Source organism: Eulemur rufifrons, chromosome 29, assembly GCF_041146395.1.
Source record: "Eulemur rufifrons isolate Redbay chromosome 29, OSU_ERuf_1, whole genome shotgun sequence".
In the NCBI taxonomy this organism is placed as follows: Eukaryota; Metazoa; Chordata; class Mammalia; order Primates; family Lemuridae; genus Eulemur; species Eulemur rufifrons.
Window position 1 is genome coordinate 87,628,147 of NC_091011.1, and position 25,053 is coordinate 87,653,199.

At 35.7% G+C, this 25,053-nt stretch overlaps 1 protein-coding gene across 9 annotated transcripts in view; it reads left to right on the forward strand.

Moving 5' to 3' along the window:
- The window catches only part of LUC7L2 (LUC7 like 2, pre-mRNA splicing factor), a 53,914-nt gene extending 29,897 nt beyond the window's left edge, over window positions 1-24,017 (forward strand). For 6 of the 9 annotated variants that reach the window (XM_069462571.1, XM_069462570.1, XM_069462569.1 and 3 more), the window contains 8 exons: window positions 1,679-1,777; window positions 5,122-5,232; window positions 8,634-8,777; window positions 10,577-10,753; window positions 13,182-13,273; window positions 15,863-15,892; window positions 18,685-18,876; window positions 22,708-23,828. In XM_069462571.1, the coding sequence (XP_069318672.1) occupies window positions 1,682-1,777; window positions 5,122-5,232; window positions 8,634-8,777; window positions 10,577-10,753; window positions 13,182-13,273; window positions 15,863-15,892; window positions 18,685-18,876; window positions 22,708-22,885 (1,020 nt within the window). In that variant the 5' untranslated portion in view covers window positions 1,679-1,681 and the 3' untranslated portion in view covers window positions 22,886-23,828. Of the gene's footprint in view, window positions 1-1,678; window positions 1,778-5,121; window positions 5,233-8,633; window positions 8,778-10,576; window positions 10,754-13,181; window positions 13,274-15,862; window positions 15,893-18,684; window positions 18,877-22,707 lie in introns of all 9 variants that reach the window. The other 3 variants (XM_069462563.1, XM_069462562.1, XM_069462567.1) reach the window with 1 other exon arrangement.
- Window positions 24,018-25,053: the final 1,036 nt, after the last annotated feature.

Genomic DNA, 25,053 nt, shown 5'->3' on the forward strand with positions numbered 1-25,053 from the left:
GTGCAGGCTGGTCTAGAAATCCTTACCTCAAGCAACCTCCCACCTTAGCCTCCCAAAGCTCTAGGATTACAGATCTGAGCCACCACACCCAGCCTCATTTGTAGATACTGTATACAAAGTTAAGTCCTAGACCTGTGTGCTATAGATACTGTAGACCTGTTTCTTGTTACCAGAAACTTGTCTGTGATTAACACTGGCATAGTTTTTTTCTTTTAAAGATCTACATTCTTAATCTTTTATAAAAACTGAAACACTCTTTTCTTGGCTTTTCCTAAGGTTCATTTTCTTTTCACTCTCTAGATCCAGTAAATGCATCATTTTCAGAAAGGTCTTCTCTGACTACCTCTTCCCAAGTGGCCTCCATGATTATGAGGAGCATTACTATTTTATTAGGTCACCTAACTTTGTTCATAGATGTTCTTTTTATCATTTGTTACCCCTTTTCTAGAACGTAAGTTCCGTGAAGTCAGACTATGTCTGTGTAAAGCATAGTGCTTGGTGCAAATGGGTATTTAGTTATTAATTGAAGGAATGATTTCACTGCTGTCCATGTTTTGTTGTACTTGTACTTTGTGTATAGTTTTTGTAACAAAACCAAAAGGAGTATTTACTATACTTTTTTGAATTATTACTGTTATTTTTTTAAATTTAGAGACGAGGTCTTACTATTTTGCTCAGGCTGGTCTTGAGTTTCTGGTCTCAAGTGATCCTCCCACCTCAGCCTCCCAAAGTGCTGGGGTTACAGCCATGAGCTGCTGTACCGAGTCACTTTTTTGAATTATTGTACCCTCTTTTCACCAACCCTTCAGAGATTTTGAGACATTCTGGTCACATACCTTCAATTGGAAAATCTCTGCTTTGATCACCCATTAATCACATCTATAATTATCTTTGTATCTTGCTCCATTTTCCCCCAGAAGAGTTTCATGGAAGATCTTAGTTGCCCAGATACATGTAACAATGGGTGGATTTTTAGGGATTTTTGTCTCAGACAGGAGAAAAGCCTTTAGTTTGGTCAATAATGTCTAATTGGAAATTCCAAGTAGAAAGTTTCTAGTGTTCAGTAAGAGTATTTATTTTATTTTCCTGACATATGCTCATCATAGGTAGGATTAGGTACTTGTTCTTTATGAGTTTGTATGGGATCTTATTAATAAATTATCTCTTTACTAGTTCACTTGGAGTGTTGTCTGATATAAGGGTCACCAGGCTGTTTTTTGAGGATTCCATCTTTATTTGAAAAACAATGCTCTTCAAAGAACATTGACCACAATTCAGCAATTTGATTTATATGTTCTTTTAATTTGGTTTTAAATTAATGTTATCTGTTCTGTGTCATTAGGCTAAGTGAAGTATGTTGTGATATAGAAGCTAGAAGGTTTTTTAGGATTCCCAAAAGCTTGTCATATCCATTCGTTCTTAAGTACAAAAGTGATCACTGTTCCCATCTGTTGTAGACAGAATGGTGCTGTTATTTTTCTGACACCAAGTTTTATACTTGTCCTTGAAATTTTGAAATTTGAAAATCCATAAATAAAGCAGCATCTGTATGACTTAATATGTATTCTGAAGAGAATTGTGGTTGTTAATGTATTTTTGAAAAGTTTTCTGTTTTAATTTTTCAATTTTAATATTTAATGTTTTGTGTTTTAATATTATGTATCTTTTCCCCCTCCAGAGAATGGATCTTGGAGAGTGTCTAAAAGTCCATGACCTGGCTTTAAGAGCAGATTATGAAATTGCATCCAAAGAACAAGACTTTTTCTTTGAACTTGATGTATGTGATTTTGCTTTAATGGGTTATATTACCTTTTTGCAGTAAAATATTTTCAATATGGATTAACATCTCAATAGGAAAAACTCTTAGCAAATTATCTTCATTGTGGTTATTTAAGTGTAATATATACTTAAGTAAGATCATGTACTTTCTTGTTAACACTTTTTAAAATATGAAGTTGAGACTGAGTATTTTAAGAAAATGTATAAAAGTCAAAAAGTCGTGCAATTTATATATTCCTTTGAAAATTTCTAGTGTTTATAACGGTCTTTCTCTAGTTATTCTGAATTTTTTTATATTCATATTTATTTTCATGTCTGTATATGTATATACAGTCAGCCTCGCGTATCCATGCTTTCTGCATCTATGGATTCAAAATATTCTTGGATTAAAAACCAAAAATCTTGGATTGAAAATATTCAGGGAAAAAAGATGGATTGTTGTGTCTGTACTGAACATGTATGAACATAGACGTTTTTCCTTGTCTTTATTCCCTAAACATTATAACATTTACAGAGCATTTACATTGTATTAGGTATTATAGGTAAACCAGAGATAATTTAAAGTATATGGGAGGATATGTGTAAATTACATGCAAATACTACACCATTTTATATAAGGGACTTGAGCATACTTGAATCAGTCCCCCATGGATACCGAGGGATGGCTGTATATACATATGGGAGTGGGTGTTAAGGATGATGTTTTTAATGTAAAACTAATAGAAGAAATAGAAGATACCATTTAGATATCTAAAAGGACCCAAAATGCGACCATATTGTTGCTTTTACGTGAAAATTGCTTGTATAAAAGTAGGGAACCTTTTTTCACATTTATAGAAAGGATTTATATAAAGCATCTGTATAAAGCATTAGCATTACATAAAACATAGTAATATGCATAAATCTCATGATACTTTTTATTAACGAGATACTACGTGTTTTTATTTGGTTTGGGATATCAAGCAATAAATAGGCTTCCCTGTCTTTACTTCTCTGAACTTCCAAGAATTTCTGCTAATGGAATGAAAATTACTGTTGTAAATATAATTTAATATGTGGCTGGAACAATTGAGTGAAACACCTTAAAGTAATTGGATTATGATTTAATATGCTCTGGGCTTAAATCACAGCAGGGCTCATCATCATTAGGCTGTTTTCAATCTTTTTCTATTATAATGTGATGATACATTATTTTCACACACTGAGTATTTATAGGATAAATATGTAGAAATAGAACAGCTAAGTCAAATAGTAATTTTATAAATATTGCTAAGTTGCTGTTTATGAGAATTATTGATTTACACTCCCACCAGTAATTTGTGAAATTATCTGTTTCCCCTCTGGCCACATAGTGTGTTGTCCAGATTTCTTTAGGCAACTTTGATAGATGAAATGTGGAATATAAGTATAGTTTTAATCTGCATTTCTCTTGTGAATGAGTTTGAACATATTGCGTGTATTTAAGATCTCTTTATATTTCCTTTTTGGTGAACTGTCATTGTGCAATTATTTGGAGGTTATTGGCTAATCTTGGATATTAGCATTTCTCTAATTGATTTGTACTGATGTACTCTTTATATATTATGAAAATTAGTTTTTTCCTTAGATATATACATTGCAAATATTTTTTCTTTTGCTTTTTTTTTTTTGAGACAGAGTCTTACTCTGTCACCTTGGTAGAGCACTGGTGTCATTATAGCTCACTGCCCAACCTCAAACTCCTGGTCTCAAGCGATCTTCCTGCTTCAGCTTCCCAAGTAGCTGGGACTTCAGGCCCAAACCCTGATACCTGGCTAATTTTTCTGTTTTTAGTAGAGATATGGGGTCTTGCTCTTCCTCAGGCTGGTCTTGAACTCCTGAGCTCAAGCAGTCCTCCCACCTTGACCTCCCAGAATGCTGGGATTATAGGCATGAGCCACCTCACCAGACTGTTTTGTTTTGTTTTGTTCTGTCTTGCAGAATTTTATTTTTTCATTTTTTTTATTTTGAGGTGATAAGAGTTCTCTCCAGTGGTTTCTTCTGGTATTCTTTGGCTTAATTTTATATGCCTAAATCTTTGATCCATCTTGAATTTATTCTGGTCTAAGGAATTGAGGTATGGTTCTACTCCTTCCCCCAAATAGTTGCTGAGTTACCCAACACTGTTGATTAGTGCATCGTTTCTGATACTGCTTTGAGATGCCACCTTTATCTTCACATAAGGAAATTTGAATAGATTTCTGTTGTGATTTAAAAGATAATTTGCAAATTTAAAAAATTAAAGTTATTTTTATGTCATCACAGTTAAAAGTTTTTAAATGATCCTTACTGCTTTTCACTTTGAAGAAATTCTTGGATTATCCAACCATTTTTGGAATTGAATATGTGTTGGATAAATTTATATTTTTGATTAAACATTTGTATTTTGAATTAGCTGTATTTCTGTACAGTGAGATTTGGAAGTCTAAAATGGCTAAATTTTAGAATAAATTTTTTAAGTTTACTTTTAAATGAACTATTATAGACATATTAATATGTGCCTCACAAATCTTTTGTGTAAATATTGAACTGGATTTTTATAGTGTAGGCACTGCTAAAATTCTCAATGGTCTATTTGAAAAAAAGCAGGGTTTCCTAATTGTGTAACATTCTTATGTGGAAAATTTTAAAAAACACAGGAAAATAAATTATTAAAAATTATTCAGATATTCAGAAATAGTTAATATTAACATTTTATGTATGGTCTTTCATTTTTTATGCTTCATTTTACAAAATTGGAATCCTATTGCATATAATATTTGTAACTTGTATTTTATTTATAAATGAATCCTGAACATTTCTCCATGTCCTCAAGTTTTCTGTTAAAAACTTTTTAATGACTAAATATCAAAATTTTATAGTGTTGGCTGGATATTTAGTGTATTTACAACTTTTCACTATTATAACACTGAAGAACATCTCACTGTGAAGAACATCTTTGAGTATTAATCACTCCATATATCTCTGATTACTTAAGATAAATTTCTGCAAGTAAAATTAGTAAGTCAAAGGACATTTTTAAGGCTTTTGATGAGAAAAACCATATTGCCTTTTTATAAAGGCTGCAGTGGTTTGTGTTCCCTTCAGTGGGGTATGAAAATGGCAGTTTCCTTGTAGCCTTACCTTTTGGAATTACTTATGTTTACTCTTTGCCAATTTGATAGCTCACAAATAGTATTTTGGATTCATAATTGAACCTGCTTTTGTTATTTCTTACATTTTGCTTTTTTTATTAAAATGCTACTGTGAAAATTAGTTTTTGTGTAAAGATATTTCTAAAAGTTGACTTTCTGGTAGTAATTGTCTTCTAATTAAACTTTGTAGGCCATGGATCATCTGCAGTCATTCATTGCAGATTGTGATAGAAGAACAGAAGTGGCTAAGAAAAGGTTAGCAGAAACTCAAGAAGAGATTAGTGCTGAAGTAGCAGCGAAGGTAAGAATTTCAGTCATTTTTATTACTGCAAAGTATAGTTTCAACTTGCTATTTTTGTTCTATTTTAACTTTTTATTTTGAAATAATTAGATTTTCATGAGATTGCAAAGACATATACAAGGAATTCTGTGTACTCTTTCTCTTGCCTATACTAATGTTAACATCTTTCACAACTATCACAATATCAGAAATTGACATTAGCCATATCTTTATATTTTATTCAGATTTTGCCAGTTATGTATGCATTTATTTGTGTATGCATGTGTGTATGGATAGCTCTATGCAGTTTTGGCACATGTGTAATTACTACCATAGTTAAGATACTTATAGCATCACCAGAAGATGTCCTCATGTTACCTCCTTGTAGCCACACCCACCCTCTCACCCACCATCCCTAGTCCCTGGTGGCCACTAATCTGTTCTCCATCTTTATGTTATTTCATGGAGTGTTACATAAATGGAATCCTGCAGTATGTATCTTTTTGAGATTGTCTTTTTTCTCTCAGCGCAACTTCCTTGAGATTCTTCTAAGTTGTTTGTATCATTTCATTCCTTTTTATTTCTGAATAGTACTCCACTCAGAGTACTGGATAGTTCATTCACACGCTGAAGGACATCTGGGTTGTTTCCAGTTATTGGCTACTACCAAAAAAGCTGCAGTAAACATTTGTGTGCATATTTTTATGTTGACACATGATTTCATTTCTCTTGGGGAAATGCCCAAGAATGTAGTTGCTGGGTCATAAGGAGAATCTGTTTCTAGTTTTGAAAGCAACTGCCAAACTGTTTTCTAGAGTGACTATACCATTTTACATTCCTACCAGCTATGTGTAAATGATCCAGTTTCTCCATATCTGTGACAGCATTTGGTTGCCTCACTATATTTCATTGTATCCATTCTAATACGTGTGTAGTAATACCTTATTGTGGTTTCGGTTTATATTTCTCTAATGACTAATGATGTTGAACATTATTTTACGTGTGTTTATTATCTGTATATCCTTGTTAGCGAAATATTTTTGTATATCTTTTGCCAATTCTCTAATTGGATTGCTGGTTTTTTAAATGTTGAGTTTTTAGTATTCATGTTTTACTCAACTCACTACTTTTAAAAAATGTTTTGTTGTGAAGTTATACAGAAAATGTAGAGAGAAAAGTACAATGAATCCCAGTGGATCTGTCACTGAGTTTCAAAGCTAACAGTTTTTTGTTTTTGTTTTTCTTGCTTTTAAAAGCAAATTTTAGATGTTATATTTTACCTGTAAAATATAATCATAATATCAGAGTAAAGTTAATTATTTAATGTCATCTAATATTCAGTATCTGTTCATTGTTCTCAGTTAATTTGGTAGAATTCAAACAAGGTCCTATATATTGCATTTGGTTGATTTGAAGACTTAACTACTTTTAACATTATTCTGTCAATTCAATATACTAGTTCGTTTTATGAAAATGCAGAATGGTAGAAAAATATTTACCCAGGTAGAGTTCAGATGACAGCGTTAAAATAATGTTCAGATATATGTGTACAAAGGGAAATTGATTCCCTTGTTTGAGAAAAGGGTTACTTTTAGCCAGTTTTTTCTGAAGGTGGATACTTTAAGATAGGCATCTTAAAGCATGAGAGATGTGGCTAGTATCTCATGGTTGAGAGACCCATAACGAATGCTTGGTGTAGAGGCCAAGCTGTATTGCATATCTATCACTACAAAAGTGCTGTATAACAGACCACCTCAAAACTCAGTCACTTAAACAGTAAATATTTAGTCTATGACTTTATAGTCGATGATTTAGGCTGAACTTGACTGAGCACCTATTTCTGTCTAAGCTGGGCTCATTCACATATCTACAGTTAGCTGGAGACTACTGAGCCATGCCCAGAAGGCTAGCCTGGCCATGTTCTCATGGTGGTAGCAGAGGTGCAAAAGCATCAAGCCGTCACACAAGTGCTTTTCAAACCTTTCTTGGGTTATGTTTGCTACCATCCCAGTAGCCAAAGCAAGTTTATGGCCAAATTCAGAGTCAGAATATGGTGGCACACAGTTTCATGGTTAAGGGCATGGAAACAGGGAAGGGTGAAGAGTTTTGGGCATCAGTGCAGTCATTGAATGACATATTTAAAGGAGATACCACTTTGGCAGAGAGGGTAGATAGTGATAATAGAGATGGGAATCTCGTTGAGTGAAGGAATTTCTTGGATTGAAGGAAATTTGAAAAGTAAAGATTGTTGACAGACTAGTTTGTTGGGACTAGATGTTCATACCAAATTAAGACCTTTGCTAATGTAACTGGCTACATAGCAAACTAAATACTAATTCTGGGGCCAAAATAAAGACTATGTATATGTATCATATGCAATTAAAACAGTAGGAATGAACTATGTTCCCATGATGCTGCTGCCGAGGAGGAGCATATCAAATCCCAAGGCAAGAATTAATCCCAGTGGAAAGGCAAGGACTAAGGGAGCGGGGGCACCATGTCAGTATACTGCAGATCAGCACGGTGCTGTGCAATCTGTGTGCAAGGCACATTTTCTCATTTCTCACAACTTTGTGGGATAGATACTATTCCTACTTATTAGATGAGGAAATGCATTCAGGTGTAAGTAATTTGGCCAAAATTACACAACTAGTAATTGGTTTAGCAATAAGCCAGATCTGTTGCACTTCTGAGCTGTACCTGCCAGTTGCTTTACAACATAGCCACCAGTTCATTTCTTAAACTCATATTTGAGCCTGTGTTATTTGTTGGGCATTGGAGATACAAACATGGTACATACATCCTTAAATAGTATGATATTTATGAGAGTAATTGTCAAAAAAGATACAAAAGTGTGGCACAAAAGAAGGGTATATATGTATTTAAGTGAGGATGAGATGTAGTATTTGTTCAGGAATGCTTCACTGAAAAGACACTTGAGGGTGAGTCTTGTTGGATGAATGGACATTCACTAGGCAGGCAAGGGGTCTGAGAGGTAAGGAGTGGTGTCCCAGCAAGAGGGAACAATATGTGTAGTCACAGAGGCAGAAAGCAACAAGGTAAGTTTGGGAAACTAAAAATAAGTATAGATTATGTTGTGAGGTAGGGGAACAGTGAGAGATGATTTAGGAAGGTATAGAGGGCTAGATCATGGAAGAAAAGGTATTTTACACCTGGAGCACGCTGCCCAAGCAGAGGCTGGGAAGTTAGACTGGGATCCATAGTATCCCTGACCTCACCAAGGTAAAGGCAGGCAGGCTCAAAACATCCTGATGTCTCATCAGCTCATTCAGGATATGCTCAGAAATCATTGTTTATATTCATTCTTGCTTACATAACAAGTCTTTTCTGAGCATTTCTGAAGTACTTCGAGGTTTAATATTCATTTTGTTGTTTAAGTATGATCTTCTATTTCTTTTTAGGCAGAACGTGTTCATGAGTTAAATGAAGAAATTGGTAAATTGTTAGCCAAGGTGGAACAACTAGGAGCAGAAGGGAATGTGGAAGAATCCCAGAAAGTAATGGATGAAGTAGAGAAAGCACGGGCAAAGAAGAGAGAAGCAGAGGTACATTCTTCATAGTAGTAGATAAAGCTTTAATATCTGTACTTCTTGAAGAACATATGTTTGACCGGAAATTATTGAAAAGTTATTAAAGAGAATTTAAAGCAATTTAAAAATACTGAAGTGGTTCATATTATAGTAATAGATTTTGTTTCAAAATTAGTGGTTTTTTGGAATTTGGAGCCATTGATCTGTTGAAATATATAACTGGTAAATGAAATTAAATTAGTAGCCAGTCAATACATGCTCAACAGTTACACACATGTAACAGACATACATCCACACTCTGTATATACTTGGTCACTGTGATACCCTGTCCCTTCTCAGCCCCTTGCAACTGTAGCATTCTTGTTTCTCCTCCTACCCCAATACAGTCTGCTGCTAGCATCCTGAGAGCCTTCTCTCATTCTTCCTTCACTGTGCAGGTCAAAACTGATATCCTGCAGACATAGTTCTGTTTCAGTTGGCACACCTAATTTTTTTTTTAGAAAATTGAGTGTCTTTGTTAGGGATTGTACTTCACCCTTTTACCATAGTCTCCACTGCTCCTAACTGTATCACACCTGGCCTACTTTATAGTAACCTGCACGGCCTCCATAGATACCTGAGCTTGGGATCCCTCCTTCGCAGTGTTTCGTCTCAATCCTGGGCACTCCTCCTCTTTTTTTTTTTTTTTTCCCCTTTTAAACCTTTTGCCAATTTTTTTGTTTTCTTTTTTTGTTAAGATAGCAGGGTCTATTATGGCAAGGTCAAAAAAAGGAAGGAAGCTGGGTGCGGTGGTACACACCATAGTCCCAGCTACTTGGGAGGCTAAGGCAGGTACTATGTTCAATAGAGTATTCGCTGCTTTTGAAGGAAGAAGAGGACCTAATACATATTAGATATTTTTCACAGAAAAGAGAGAGTTGAAGGAAAACTTATTAATCAGAGTATCTTATTTCCCAGCCATTCTTAATAACTTATTCACATAATGACTTTGTTCTTGGTTTGGTATCAGGATAATGCCAACTCATAAGTTACCTTTTCTGAAAGTGTTTTTTATAGGATTGATATTATTTCTTCCTTTAAATGTTTGGTAGAATTCACCAGTGAAGCCATCTAGGACTGGAGTTTTCTTTATAGGAAGTTTTTTTACTTAGGAGTTAAATTCTTTAGTAGTTATAGGGATATTCAATTTTTTCTTGTTTTTTAATCACTTTTGGAAGTTTGTCTTTCACAAAAATTTCTGAGTTGTTGCATTTATTGGAATAAAGCTGTTCATAGTGTTTCCCCTTCTTTTTTTGTTCTTGGGGTTTTTTTTTTTGTTTGGTTTTTTTTTTTTTTTTTTGAGATGGGGTCTTGCTCTGTTGCCTAGGCTGGAGTGCAATGTTGCAGTCGTAGCTCACTACAGCCTCAAACTCCTGGGCTCAAGAGATCCTCCCAGCTCGGTCTCCCAAAGTACTGGGATTAACAGGTGTGAGCCACTGCACCCAGCCTACATTTCATTTTTAGCAAAAGTTACAGGAAACAGCATTGTAGAATATTGGGAAAACCTCTTAGAAAGTTGTGTTCTGTACCATGGTACAATTGTTACGGTAGTTTCTTGGCAAAAGTTATTTGGAGCTGTGTGACCTTTGACCTCCATCAGAGAGATCCAAGGGCCGAAGATGGGGTAAAGGGACACACATAATTTTCATGACAAAATAGCCATGTTTTTGTGCATTCATTAGAAAACATTTTTGGTATAAGCATAGTATATTTTATTTAATTGTATGCCTTTTAATGAGGTTTATATGATCATTGTTTTTATCACTTTTGTTCAGGAAGTTTATCGGAATTCTATGCCAGCTTCCAGTTTCCAACAGCAGAAGCTTCGAGTCTGTGAAGTCTGCTCTGCCTATTTAGGTCTTCATGATAATGACAGACGACTGGCTGATCATTTTGGGGGTAAACTGCACCTGGGATTTATTGAAATAAGAGAGAAACTTGAAGAATTAAAGGTACATTGGTACATTAGTATCCCTCACCATATCCTATTTAGCCACTTGTTTTTTTGATCTATGTTAGTTGTCTTTTTATACAGTATTGTTGACTATGATTCAGTTAGGTTTAGTATCAGCTAACAAATCAAACTGAATGGTATAGGATTATAAATGGAGATCTAAGCTAGTTTAGTAGGTAATGTCTGAAAAGTAGACTTTTAAATATTATCCTGTTATTTTGGGAGGTAGTATTTTATGTTGATATGATGAATTAGGAAGCTCTCAAACCGGTTTCAACATTAATTAATTTATACAAATCCCCTGAAATTTACCTTGTTATCTTTCTTTTCAATAAAGTCAATATAATATTAATATAATAATATTTACTTATAGGAAGATTGAAAAAATGAGCCCAATATTTATGTGAACTATTTTGTAGTTCTTCACTAAAACAAGCTTGTAGAACCTCTAAGAGTTATTTTATGCTTTTGTCCCCATTTCAGAAAGGATTTAGGATGAAACCTACTTTATAAAAAGAATAATCAGGCCAGGTATGGTGGCTCACGCCTGTAATCTTAGCACTTTGGTGGGAGGATTGCTTGAGGCCAGGAGTTCAAGACCAGCCTGAGCAAGAACAAAACCCTGTCTCTACAAAAAATAGAAAAATTGGTTGGGTGTGGTGGGATGCTCACCTGTAGACACAGCTACTCGGGAGGCTGAGGTGGGTAGATCTCTTGAGCCCGGGAGTTTGAGGTTGCATTGAGCTAGGCTGACACCACGGCACTCTAGCCAGGGAGACAGCAAGATCCTGTCTTCCAAACAAACAAAAAAAATTTATGCCAATATGTTGTCTGATAGGGCTAGCTTTGTAAGAATTGTGGCACTGTAGCGTTTATTCATGAATTGAGAACTCACTCCAGATGGGAAACATTGGGTAGTCACTTTCTATGTAATTATTAGCTCTAGAATTAACACAAGAGCTATAGCTTTACTTTTAAAATAATGTGGAATTAGAAAATGCCCAGGGATGTCTACATATTTGCATTTAACAGTGGGCTCTTAGTATTCTGAGTAGCTGGGATGATCTCAAGAAATTTTTTTAAAAGTCAAAATGAGTTTTACTATAGCAAATTGTTGTTGGGCTCTAAGTTAAAACTCAGAAGTGGTACCCACTTGGAAGTCTCTGCAGATAAAGGCCTAGCAATAGAACTCTAGCATTTTACTTATGTCTTTAAAAAGCAACAACAGGATGGTAGTTAGAAGTGGGCGAAGACATTTCCATATTAGAAATCACAGGGCAGCTGGGCGCAGTGGCTCACGCCTGTAATCCTAGCACTCTGGAAGGCCGAGGCGGGAGGATCATTCGAGGTCAGGAGTTCGAAACCAACCTGAGCAGGAGCGAGACCCCGTGGCTACTAAAAATAGAAAGAAATTAGCTGGACAACTAAAAATATATAGAAAAAATTAGCCGGGCATGGTAGTGCATGCCTGTAGTCCCAGCTACTCGGGAGGCTGAGACAGTTGGATTGCTTGAGCCCCGGAGTTTGATGTTGCTGTGAGCTAGGCTAATGCCATGGCACTCTAGCCCGGGCAACAGAGTGAGACTCTGTCTCAGTTAAAAAAAAAAAAAAGAAATCATAGGGCATGGGAATTTATTGTGATTTGTAATAGTTGATGTTCTTTTAAAAGTACAAAATAGTGCTGGAAAACATTCAGAGGAGAAAAAGTTTTGCAGCAGTGATTATGAAATCATGGAGGCTGGGCACAGTGGCTCATGCCTGTAATCCTAGCACTCTGGGAGGCTGAGGTGGGAGGATCACTTGAGGTCAGGAGTTCGAGGCCAGCCTGAGCAACAGCAAGACCCTGTCTCTACTAAAAATAGAAAAATCAGCTGGCCATGGTGGCATGCACCTGTATTCCCAGCTACTTGGGAGGCTGAGGAAGGAGGATCTCTTGAGCCCAGGAGTTTGAGGTTGCTGTGAGCTAGGCCAATGCCATGGCACTCTAGCCTGGGTGACAGAGAGAGACGCTGTATCAAAAAAAAAAAAAAAAAAAAATCATGGAAAAATATGAAATTTTCCACAAAAGGGCGAAAGATTCTGGAGAGCAGACTTGTAAGCCTAATATCAATAATTATACCTCACAAAACTTTGAATTGAATTGCTCTTATACATATTTTTGTTTTGTTTTTTATTTCAAAATAAAGGGGGTACAAATGTTTTTATTACATGGATATCTTGTATAATGCTTAAGTCAGGGCTTTTGGTGTGCCCATTGCCAGAATAGTGTTCATTGTACCCAATAGGTAAGTTTTTATCTCACACCCACCCTTAAACAGATTTTGAGGGTAATTATATTGGAAACCAGATATAGTAAAGTTTAGGGTAAAGCTAATTAAGATTGGACCCAGTAAATATCCCTCTCATTTACTATTATCATTTTTAAGAGAGTTGTAGCTGAGAAGCAGGAGAAAAGAAACCAAGAACGCCTGAAACGAAGAGAAGAAAGGGAGAGAGAAGAAAGAGAGAAACTGAGGAGGTATGGAGTAATGGTTTAAGTGTTTGAAATTAAATCTCCTTGTTTCTAAAAAGAGAGATGATTGATGTAAGATATTAGTTGCTGTAAATCTGTTATGAGACACACAATTTCTGCTTACTTTTAAAAAATACTACCATGTGAATTATACAAGATATAATTATACAAATATATTGATTCATGACCATTTAATTTCTTCAGATTTCTTTCAAAATGTGTGGAAGAGTGAATAAAGAATGCTTCATATCTTTGTCTTGTAAGATTTATAAAAAACCTTTTTCTAGCCCTCTTATTTTCATATTGGGCTAGGTTTGTACCACGTTGGCATAGAACTATTTTTGTTTTTATGATATATACGTGTTGATATAAGATTTGGGGTTTTTTGTTTCATTTTTTTTTTTTTTTTTAACATTGAACTTTGGCCCTTTATTTCCTCAATTCTAAGAGCCATAAACCATTAAAAATACATTAATTTAATAATAGCTAAATGTACACATTCTGCTTTTATTAGTATTCATTAATTGATAAAATCATAATTCTTCATAGTATGTGAATAGGTCTAGCTTTGAGCATATTATATTCAGTATCTCAAGAAGTTTAAATGGACTTTATTTATATTACGTATGTTGTGATGGGTAAGCTTTTGTCATTGTAAAGACAAAATTAAAGCTACATTTGCATATCTTCCCCTTTTAGGGGAAGTGATCTCAGTCTTTTTTTGAGGGAGAGGTGTGTGTATGTGTGTGTGTATATTTTCATTTATTGTAAATTTTACCTCAGAGCTTTATCTTGTTTTCTTGTGTACACTAAGACTGTATGGCAATATTGCCCGGTATTCTAATATTTAAGACAATATAAATAGAATTTTTTTAAATAATAGAAAACCTGCACTTGAAATAAATGACATTTTAAGTAACATTGGAAATCTCAGTTTAAGATTCAGCTGAGGTGATGGTCAAATGAGAACAAAAATTCTTTGAAGGACTGTGCTTTCATATTGTAGATGATAAGAAGTTACATAACATCTTATTCCTTTGCCTGCCAGCTGGCAAGTTTCTTTTGACATTGATTATAAAATGTAACCTTATTTCAGAAATGTTTAGAAAATTTTAAAAATCTGTGAATTTGAGGAAATGAAACTAAGTATGGAAGTTAAGGAAATTAATAGCTAGTATAAAATTACACAAGATGGGATTCCCACTATGGTTTTGAAAAGGATAAATGGGGGGAGAAATCACAATCATTTACTGAGCACTTATTGTATGCCAGCTACTATAAATAAGGAATTTAGCTATATTCTTCTGATCCTTACAAACCCCCACCTGCAGTGTAATTTATGTTACTATCCCTCTTTTGCTAATGACAGACTAAGCCGAGGGAGGAGGATACATAATTTACCCAGATCACACAAATGGTGAATGGTAGAACCAGAGTTAAAACTCACATCTGGCTGAACCCAAAGCCATGCTTCCAACCATGTTATGTGTTATCCACAAAAATCCTTGTGGTGTCCTAATAACCAAAATATTAACTATTACTGTTTATTGAGCATTAACTGTTTGCTAGGAAATGTGAAGAGTGCATTATGTAAAGCGTATCTCGGCTGGGCTTGGTGGCTCACACCTGTCTAGCACTTTGGGGGAGGCCAAGGCTGGAAGATCAGTTGAGGCCAGAAGTTTGAGACCAGCCTGAGCAAGATAGTGAGACTCCTGTCTCTACAAAAAATAGAAAAATTAGCGAGGCATTGTGGCAAGTGCCTATAGTCCCAGCTACTCAGGAGGATGAGGCAGGAGGATCACATGAGCCCAGGAGTTCAAGGCTGCAGTGAGCTATGATCATGCCACTGCACTCTAGCCAGGGCAACAAAGCAAGACCTTGTCTCAAGAAACCAAGGAAAACCAAAAAAAAAAAAAAAAAAAAAAAACAACAAAAACAGAGAGTATCTCATTTTATATGAAGAAACAGATGTTGTAAGATTGAGCTGGCTGTTCTAGGGATTATTGTATTAGGTCCAAAGTATATGCATCTCAGATCATAGAAATTTCACTATTTTCAGAAGGGGAAAAAAAAGAAATGACAGAGATATAAAAAGATTTTTTCCAGGCTGGGAAGAAGTGGTTTCTGGATAATTAGGTAGTTGTGATATACAGGTTGAGCATCCCAAATCCAAAATCTACAATGCTCCAAAATCTGAAACTTTTTGAGCACCAACATGATGTTCGAAGGAAATGGTCGTTGGAGTACTATAGTTATAGCAAATATTTCAAAATGGGAAAAAATCTGAAATCCAAAACAATTCTGGTTCCAAGCATATTTGGATAAGGGATATACTCCACCTGTACTGTGTTTTAGTCTTCCAGGAACATATTCTTTAAGAGCCGGTGTCCTGAGTTAAGGGAGCTCTGGCAACGTGGAGACATCTGTAGAGTTTGTGGTGCATTTTGGAAAACTTTGTGGGTATTAGCACATGCCTTATATTTATAAAATTAAGACAAAAAGTAGAAATCAAGAATAATTAACAGCACATTGCATTTTTTTAAATTTCTTTATAGCCACTTTTCTAAACATAGGTTTTTTTGTTTTTTTTTTTAGGTCCCGATCACATAGCAAGAATCCCAAAAGGTATGTATTACACAAGATAGGTATAAGTAGTAAAGCTGTGTTTTTCAAAGGTAGTTTTTATAGATTAAATATCTTGTAAAAATTAATGAGACAATAAATTAGTACTCTATTTCTTTTGTAGCTCAATTTTCAGCATTGTTATTTGAGAAGAAACTCAAAAAAGAAGATACTCATGAGCTACAATTTAGTTTGATCAGAGTAAAATTGTATTCAGTTCTCTGGAGTTATAGGAGAAAGCTAAAAATATTTCAAAATATTTCTTTGAAATCATTTTTACTGGCTCAGAGTAAATATGTAATAGAATTTATTTTAAAAAATTAGGTGGTACATTTAAGAAACACATTCTTAGAGGTTATACTTATTAAAAACACAGGTAGATTAAATTTTTGAGTGAGAGATCCGCTGTGGGTTGAGGGAAACTAAAATGTTTAGTATGTGCTATAGTCTTTATGTGACTTTATTACTCAGCCCTTTGTACAGTGATCACAAAAACTTTGATTTTTGAAAGGGGCACTTACAGCTTTAAAGAGGAAGAGAAAAAGATAATACTTTCTTTTGATGTTCAGTGTTAATATCTGGGGGCTTTTTGGAGTCTTCATAGTTTTGCTAGTTGCTGATGAATTTTTTTCTGTCTGACAAAGGTGGGGAAACGTTCTACTTCATTATTTATTCTTCCACAATTCTTCATTTGCTATTCTCATTCCTGTTATTGAGCCTTTCTTCATGAATCCATTCCCATTCATAATGCCGCCTCATTCTTTTCCAAATCCTACCATTCTTCTTGTTTAGATCACATCTTCTTTTTGAAACCTTCTGAGTACTCTAAACTCTAGAGAGTAACTATTACCCAAGAACCTTTCCCTAAAAAGTAGAGTATTTGTTGTTATGAAAAAACAAACAAAAAAATTCCTGTTTATATTAGCTATACCCCTTAGTACTTTGTAGAATCTTCCAATGGTATTTTTGCTTAAAACACTAAAAAACTAAAGGACATTAATAAATGGGACCAGTTTTGTCGGCTGGTTTATATTACTGTTTCTCAGATCCAGGGTGAGAAGTAGAAACATTAAATTATGATACTGCTCGTTTACTGGTAGATTAATACAAGCCTGTCCCTTTGTGGAAGAGATAAAGTATTTGTACAAAGAACATCTTTAGATATTTGCACCAGAAATTTAGTTCTACCATTCTAGTCCTGTTACCTTGATATTACAATAGCCTCTTAACTTGGCTCCTTATTTCTGTGCTTGCCCCTTCCCCTTCTCATTCTGATTTTTACATGTTGGCCAGAATGAGCCCTTTAAAAAAAAAAAAAAAGCACCACCACCACATCATGTCAGCCCCCTGGTTCAAACCCTTCAGAGGTTTTCCATTTCATTCATAGCTGACATACCTTTATTTACAGCCTCCATATCTGTAGAGACTCCTTTCTAGAGTATAAGCTCATAAGAGGTCAGGGACTTTATTTTATTTGCCGTTCAGTCTCCCTGGTACTAGAGAGTTGTACTGGGTGCAGAAAGTACCCAGTAAATATTTTTTGAATATATGAATAATTATCTGGAATTTTTTAAAAGATGAATAAAATTATGCATTGGAAGAAAGATTCATGATAGCTCTTTTTACAGAGTTGCTTGTGTTTTTTTCCCCCTTGTTTTCTGTCAGATATTTATGTTCTCTACATGCCCTTCTTATCCTCACCAACCACACCCACACACCCACACACCCACAAGTTAGTTTGTGACCCGGTCGAGGCTACAAAAGTGTCTTTCCTTCTGCTTCTTCAGAATGTTTTTCCTTTTCTACTCTGTGTACTCATTAGAAATATATATATATTGGGTAGGGGGGCGGCAATTTCAGTTGTCTAAAATGATTTTTGCAAGTTTTTTTCCTCCCAAATAATGTGCTACCTGAACCGAGAACTGTCTTACTGCATTTTGATGACACTGCAGCTGGGCATATTGTGGGCTTGATTCAGAAGTTACTTCTATGGTTACATAACCTTTCTAATTTAGATAGGTAGTAATTTACCCTAAACAGTATTCTTCTTCATGCTTCTCCATTCTGTCCCTACCAAGTACATACTTAATTTCTAAAGAATGCTAAAAATCTTAAAAGTTTAAATGGGGCTGGGCGCGGTGGCTCACGCCTGTAATCCTAGCACTCTGGGAGGCTGAGTTGGATGGATTGTTTGAGCTTAGCAGTTTGAGACCAGCCTGGGCAAGAGCAAGACCCCATCTCTACTATAAATATAAAGAAATTATATGGACAACTAAAAATATGTACAGAAAAAATTAGCCAGGCATGGTGGTGCATACCTGTAGTCCCAGCTACTCGGGAGGCTGAGGCAGCAGGATCGCTTGAGAATAGGACTTCGAGATTGCTGTGAGCTAGGCTGACGCCACGGCACTCTAGCCTGGGCAACAGAGTGCGACTCTGCCTCAAAAAAAAAAAAGTTTAAATGAAATTAAATTCATAAGGCATCTAGATAATGCAATGCCTGGTATATATAGTAATGGTTCCAGTGTTGTCTTTTTTTATTATTTCTAATGTAAATTTATAGAATACTGAATGACCTCTGAGAATTAGTGTTTTGATATTGAAATTTCAGTGTGTAGTTATTAACATGCCTGCAATTTATTTTAGGGTAAATTTAGCTGACTTGGCATATAGAATTGGCATTAAGGCTACAAAAATAATTTTTTTTTTTTTTTTTTAAAGAAAAGGCTTTATAGTAAATGAGAAATGTAGTACTGGTGAAGCTAAAAACGAAATCAAATCTTGTCATCTTGTAGATCCAGGTCCAGAGAGCATCGCAGACATCGGTCTCGCTCCATGTCACGGGAGCGCAAGAGGAGAACTCGATCCAAATCTCGGGAGAAGCGCCATCGCCACAGGTCCCGCTCCAGCAGCCGCAGTCGCAGCCGTAGCCACCAGAGAAGTCGGCACAGTTCTAGAGATAGGAGCAGAGAACGATCCAAGAGGAGGTATTGATGTGTCGATCAGAGGATGTGGAGCTACCTTTATGTTTTAGAGTTGCTTGTTTACTTATGTTACTTATGTTTAGAGCTTAGATTATTGGTTTAAAACTTGCATCTGGTAATATGTACACATTTGTATGTGTGTGCAAAAACACTTTTTTCCATGATTATATGGGTTGTTCTGAAAATATACTTATGAGCCAAAGCAAAAAATTGGAACTGATATGTGCAGAGGTTATTGCTTGTCTTGGAAAAAAGTTCTTTACAGGCAAATAATTTTAGGTACCAATACTCTTATAGTTTTTGCCATATGCAGTAGCAAATTAGGGGCTCTGAGAAGTCCTTTCATCAGAAGAGTTATTTAGGTTTGATTTATTGTTTCCAAGACTTATTTGAACTGGTATACTTTTTCAGAGTAGACACACGTTAGTATATTCTTGTTTAATCTGCACTCTAGATATGCATTGTTATACCTTTAGCTTGGCAGGACAGATTCAGAATCTTATGGAAGCTACAAGACTTCCTTGGTATAATGAGAAAACTCAAAAGGGGCAGACACAGAGTAAGGTATATTTAAGGACCTGAATATCTATTGAGAATGGACAAAGGATTAGAATTTGGTAGAGGAGTTTAGCACTCATTGTCTGTATAGACCAAGCTCCCAAAATTTCTCAGGTCACATGATGGCCCTTAAACCAGGTAATTTCTATGTAACATAAACTGTGCTTAAAATGACTTTTTTCTCGACAACTAAAGCAGCTAAAGCATATATATGATAAACATTTTTTTAGTATCTAGTAAATAGTAGTCTTACATTTTCTGTAGATTATTATACATAAATAGAATCCACAGAAAGCTGTTAAAATCTTTATTTATTTTTTTTTTTGACTCTGAACTAGCTATTCCCTGAAGTCATTTACAAGCTGAGTTTGTTAATAGGATCTCGATATTTTATTTCATACATTCTGGCCTTGTTCTGAGCAATCCTTAAGATGTCTTTAATCAGTTAGAATTGTATGCTTTCTACTGCTGTACTAACAGTAATAACATAGTTGAACAACTTTATTCAAGTTGCTTTTTGACAATAATTAGACTAGTATAAAACAACATATTATAAAGTGCTAAACTGTATATTGCAGTGTAAATGTTCTAAGAGTTTAGATGAGGGAAATACCAGAGTAATCAAAAACGGCATTAGGTAGTTGATGAAACTTGAATAAAGTCAGTATAATTTGAACAGGTAGAATCAGGTAGGAAAAAGATTCCATGTAGAGTGACTATCATAGGCAAATGCAGAGAATGATCAGGGAATTTGTAAGGGATAGTGAGTTGTAGGACACTCATCTCATACTCTTGAAATTTTAATTTTGGGGGCTACCCTTAATGCAGTGTTCAGAAATAGGTATTTTTTAAAAGTTCTCTGTGAGGCTTGCCTGCACACTAAATTTTAAGAATCATCCTGCTAGGTGATAGAAAGTCTAGATAATTAGTGTTGATCTGCCCAAATGTCATTGTTTCTGGTGTTGGTGAACTCAAATGTCTTTATTGGTGGTGGGAGGGATGGGCATGAAGTCCCCTTGTCTGAGACTGTGTTATCTTAATCCCTGGTGCTTCCTGCACTTATGAAGTTGTATGGGAAATTTTTCCACCGTACTACATGATACCCCTCACATTTAAGATTTCAGCATGTTCATAAAGAGGATTATTTTTGTAAAACTATTAAAAGTTTTGCTTTTCTCAAGATCACTTTTCATCTTTGAATTCAAATTCTCTTTTAAAGCATCATTGTTTTTACCAAAAATTAGCAGATAATTGCTATTAAAGCTACATGTGATTGCATAAGATGACAAGTTATTGCTACATGTTTAATTTTTCCAGGTAAAAATTCCAAAAATTCCTTTTATGTTTTGCTCCTCTCCTTATCCTACTGTGAAATACTGGTCTCTGATATAAGTAGACTGTCTTTTTGTGACCTTTTCCTGGCAACAATTACCGTGATAAACAAGGACCACTTGCAGCTTTCTGCTCTATTCAGACATGTATAGTGAGGACTTCAGAGTCAGACTACATGGGTTCAGTGGCCTTGGCCAAGTAACTTAATTTCCTACCTGTCTCCTATCTATTAAGTAGAGATGGTAACAGTACCAGCTTTATTAGGATTTTTGGTAATTGAGAAACGTAGTATATGGTAACTGCTTGTAAGTGGGAGTTCGTACTCTCTTAACAAAACATTAATTGATCCTCATCTCATAGTTGTATTTCAGTTATAGTTACTGACCTCTGGGGCCCTTATTCTTAGGTATCATTTATCCTGCAAAGGCTATGGATAGGGCTGGTGTAGACTTGCAATAGCTAGACTCACATTGTGAATTTTTTAAGTTTATTAAAACCTTCAGTAGAATGCTCAAAATTGACATTATTTGATGTTATAGCCTTTTTTGTTTTACCCTCAACTATATTTCTAAAACTGAGTATAGAAGTATTTTAGGCCGGGCGTGGTGGCTCACGCCTGTAATCCTAGCACTCTGGGAGGCCGAGGTGGGCGGATTGTTTGAGCTCAGGAGTTCGAGACCAGCCTGAGCAAGAGCGAGACCCCACCTCTACTAAAAATAGAAAGAAATTATATGGACAGCTAAAAATATATATAGAAAAAATTAGCCGGGCATGGTGGCGCATGCCTATAGTCCCAGCTACTCGGGAGGCTGAGACAGGAGGATCGCTTGAGCTCAGGAGTTTGACGTTGCTGTGAGCTAGGCTGACGCCACGGCACTCACTCTAGCCTGGGCAACAGAGTGAGACTCTGTCTCAAAAAAAAAAAAAAAGAAGTATTTTAATTTTTTTCCTGACTGTATTATTCAGATTCTTGGCAGTACCTCAGATCCTAATTCTGAACATGGGTTAAGTGAGATAATTATGTAAAAGTACTGTGTCACCCATAAAGAACCAAATAAATAAAAGTGTAGAAGATTCCGTATTTATTCTAATCCCATAATATCTTCTGGTTTCTCCTTCTGATGAATCTCTGATATGAGATTGTTTTGTTATTATTTACCATTGAAGTTAGGAATGGAGAAGGTAGTAACCATAACTGTTAATAGTTATGGTTAATCAAAATTTAGTACAGTGTGAGCATCTTTATATGTCTTTTATTCTGTTTTTTTTCTGTTGGTTGAGTGAGCTAACTCAGGAGGAGTAAAGCAGATTTTTGAAATAATAGTTATTTAAGCGATATTATTGAGTAGTTCTATTGTCTTAGTTGAGTGTTGGCAAACTGTTGCCTACAGGCCAAATCTGTTTTTATACAGCCAAGCAAGCTGTAGAGGGTTTTTATGTTCTTAAAGGGTTGATAAAAAGGAAAGTGTTTACTACAGAGACTGTATGTGACGGCAGCACCTCAGATATTTGCTGTCTGGCCAGACAGCAAACAGAAAAGGTTTGCTGACCCCTGTTCGAAGTCATTGATTTCCCTCCAATTGGGAATCTATTCTATTTTTAAAAATTTGATAATACCTTTCACTTTTTAAAGCTATTATCTGTATATATATTTTACATTATATGCTCTTTTTATGAATTAGAGAAGCTTTGTGGTTGTCTCTGACACAATGAGAGTCATCATTTTGCCTTATGCTTTTTGACCTTCAGCTATTTGTTTTCACCCATCTCTGACTTCCTTATCAACTCGGGTCGTGCTCTATTCTCTCAGAAAACTAACTCTTCTGTCTTGGGTATATTCTTCTATATATCTTCAGCTGTCAATATCCTAACATTTATCCTATTCTTTCATTTGGGGTTTTGGGTTTCCCAACATATTTTGCTCCTCAAATTAATATTTTTCAGATCCTCAAAAGAAAGATTCAGAGACCAAGACTTAGCATCACGTGACAGAGACAGGAGTTCAAGAGACAGATCACCTCGTGACAGAGATCGAAAAGATAAGAAGCGGTCCTATGAGAGTGCTAATGGCAGATCAGAAGACAGGCGGAGCTCTGAAGAGCGCGAAGCAGGGGAGATCTAACTAGCAGTGTACATATCTTCAATCCTTAAGCTTCCTATGGAGTTACATACATTGTTTAGTTTACAGCTGTTCAGGTTGACAGTGAGCAGATCCAGACACCGATCCAGCTAGGCTAGAGGGACAGTATCTAACTTGATCTGAACTGAACCTGTTTTCCTTAATATGAAACCTAAAACTACATCCATAGTTTCTGGTGAACCTGTAATACAATTCTGAAAGTACCGTTTTATATAATAAGACACTGATCTCTTTATTCTTTCAAGTAGGAGTGATAGTGAACAAATTGTGTTACTTGCCTTGGGATTTTTTTGAACATTTGTAAAATGCTGTCTTCCTTTCTAGTCTAAACAGCAGCAGCTTTGGGAATTGTTCTTTTTAATTTTTCTTCCTCTGACTTTTGTATCCCATAATACCTGCACCTTCCAATCGTAAGAGAGAAGGGGACAGGGAAGCAATATAGCTTCTATTCTAAGTAAGGTTCTATTCCCATTATTAACTTGCTGATTACAGTTCAGAGCATTTATACTGGAATGTGTGCTGGAGAAATTTATAATATTGGGGTTTTGTGTTTGTTTAACGGTGCCTATTTAGAGTTGGAAATTGAACAGCTGTTGTATTACATACTTTTGCTTTTTTATTGAAATTTTTGAAATCAAACTTGTCTTGATTTTTCTGTTCTATTGAATTGCTATGTTCAGGATGTTCTGCGGGGGTGGGGGCAGGGACTTTTTCGTAATAAGCACTCGTTTTATTTTGTGTGTGTGGAGTATAAAGGCTATACCCTTATTGTAAAAAATAATAATAAAATGAAAGAAACAATCACCACCATTATTAAACTAACTCGTCTAGTACATTGTCACTAGAACTATTTGCTGTGGGCATTTCCTCTATTCTATTACATCATTAACCGTGCCTTACTGTGCAGGGCACTAAAGGAAATAAATATGTACTTGCAAAGATTCCGGATGAACTGTTGCTCCACCTGGTCTCCTTGCTGACTGTATTCCAGCCACTTCAGGGTTGTCTATAACAACCACTGCAGAGAGGGACTGGACCTGCAGAAGAAATTGGGGCATTTTTGGTTTTCTTCTCATTCAACAAACCTAAATAAAAACAGTGTAGATGTAATCAACATAATGAGACTAAGTTTCTGCACTGAAGAGCTGTATGCCCACTAGTGACTTAAACTATAGTTGGCAGGTATCACATGCGATTCTAGAAAATGAGGAACAAAAATTCGTCAAGTCATGAAATTAGTATCTATGGGTAGTTAACTAAGATCACCTTTCAAGAACTATTCATGTCTTTGGGCCCCAAGTTTGACAGATTCCATGTGACAGACAGGTGGCCTCTGTGTATGTGCGAGAAAGAACACAGAGACTAGGACTAAGGCTGTTCTAGTGAGAATCAGACTTACATCGAAAAAAGACACGCATCAAGTCCCCAGTTTACCAAGCTGTGGCATTAACTGAAGGTCTGCTGCAATATTTGGTTCCATGCCTTTAATTTATATGGAGTTTAATTTTAGAGACCCATCTGCATAAATGGCCTGTTTACCTTTTATTTTGGGGTGCTTAGGAATTGTTTTCTATCTGCTTCATTCCTGGTAGTCTGTGCTGTTAATCCTTACAAACACTTGGGATTTAGCACCTGGGGGTGTGGAGTAAGATTAAAAGGGTTTAGCTTGCAGGTGCAATGAAAGATGTCTGGGACCTTCCCCAGTATAGTTAGTGGCATAGCTGGAGTTAGAGATGGAACTCTAAAACATACTTTAAAAAATCTGTTTCACTACATTTGTATAATTAGAATTGACTATATAGGTATTCATGTCTTTATTATCAGCTGGAACTACGGTTGTGATTTCTAGGTGTTCTATCTAGGCTACATAGATAGAAGAGGGCAGCAATAGCCCTGTTAGGGCAGCGACAGCCAAGGATTGCCAGTGAAGCACGCCATCATCGGAGATGTGCACCTTGGTGGGTCACTTCAAGTGCATGGTGCTTCACATGAGTGATCCCATTTTTAAAAATCCTATTAGAACAAATCGGTTGCTTGGATACTTCTTTATATGGACTTTCCGATCAGCAGTCTACATTTTAAATAATCATCCTTGAGACAGGCCAGACACTCTGAATTAGAATAACCCTAAAATCTCAGTCTCAATTTCT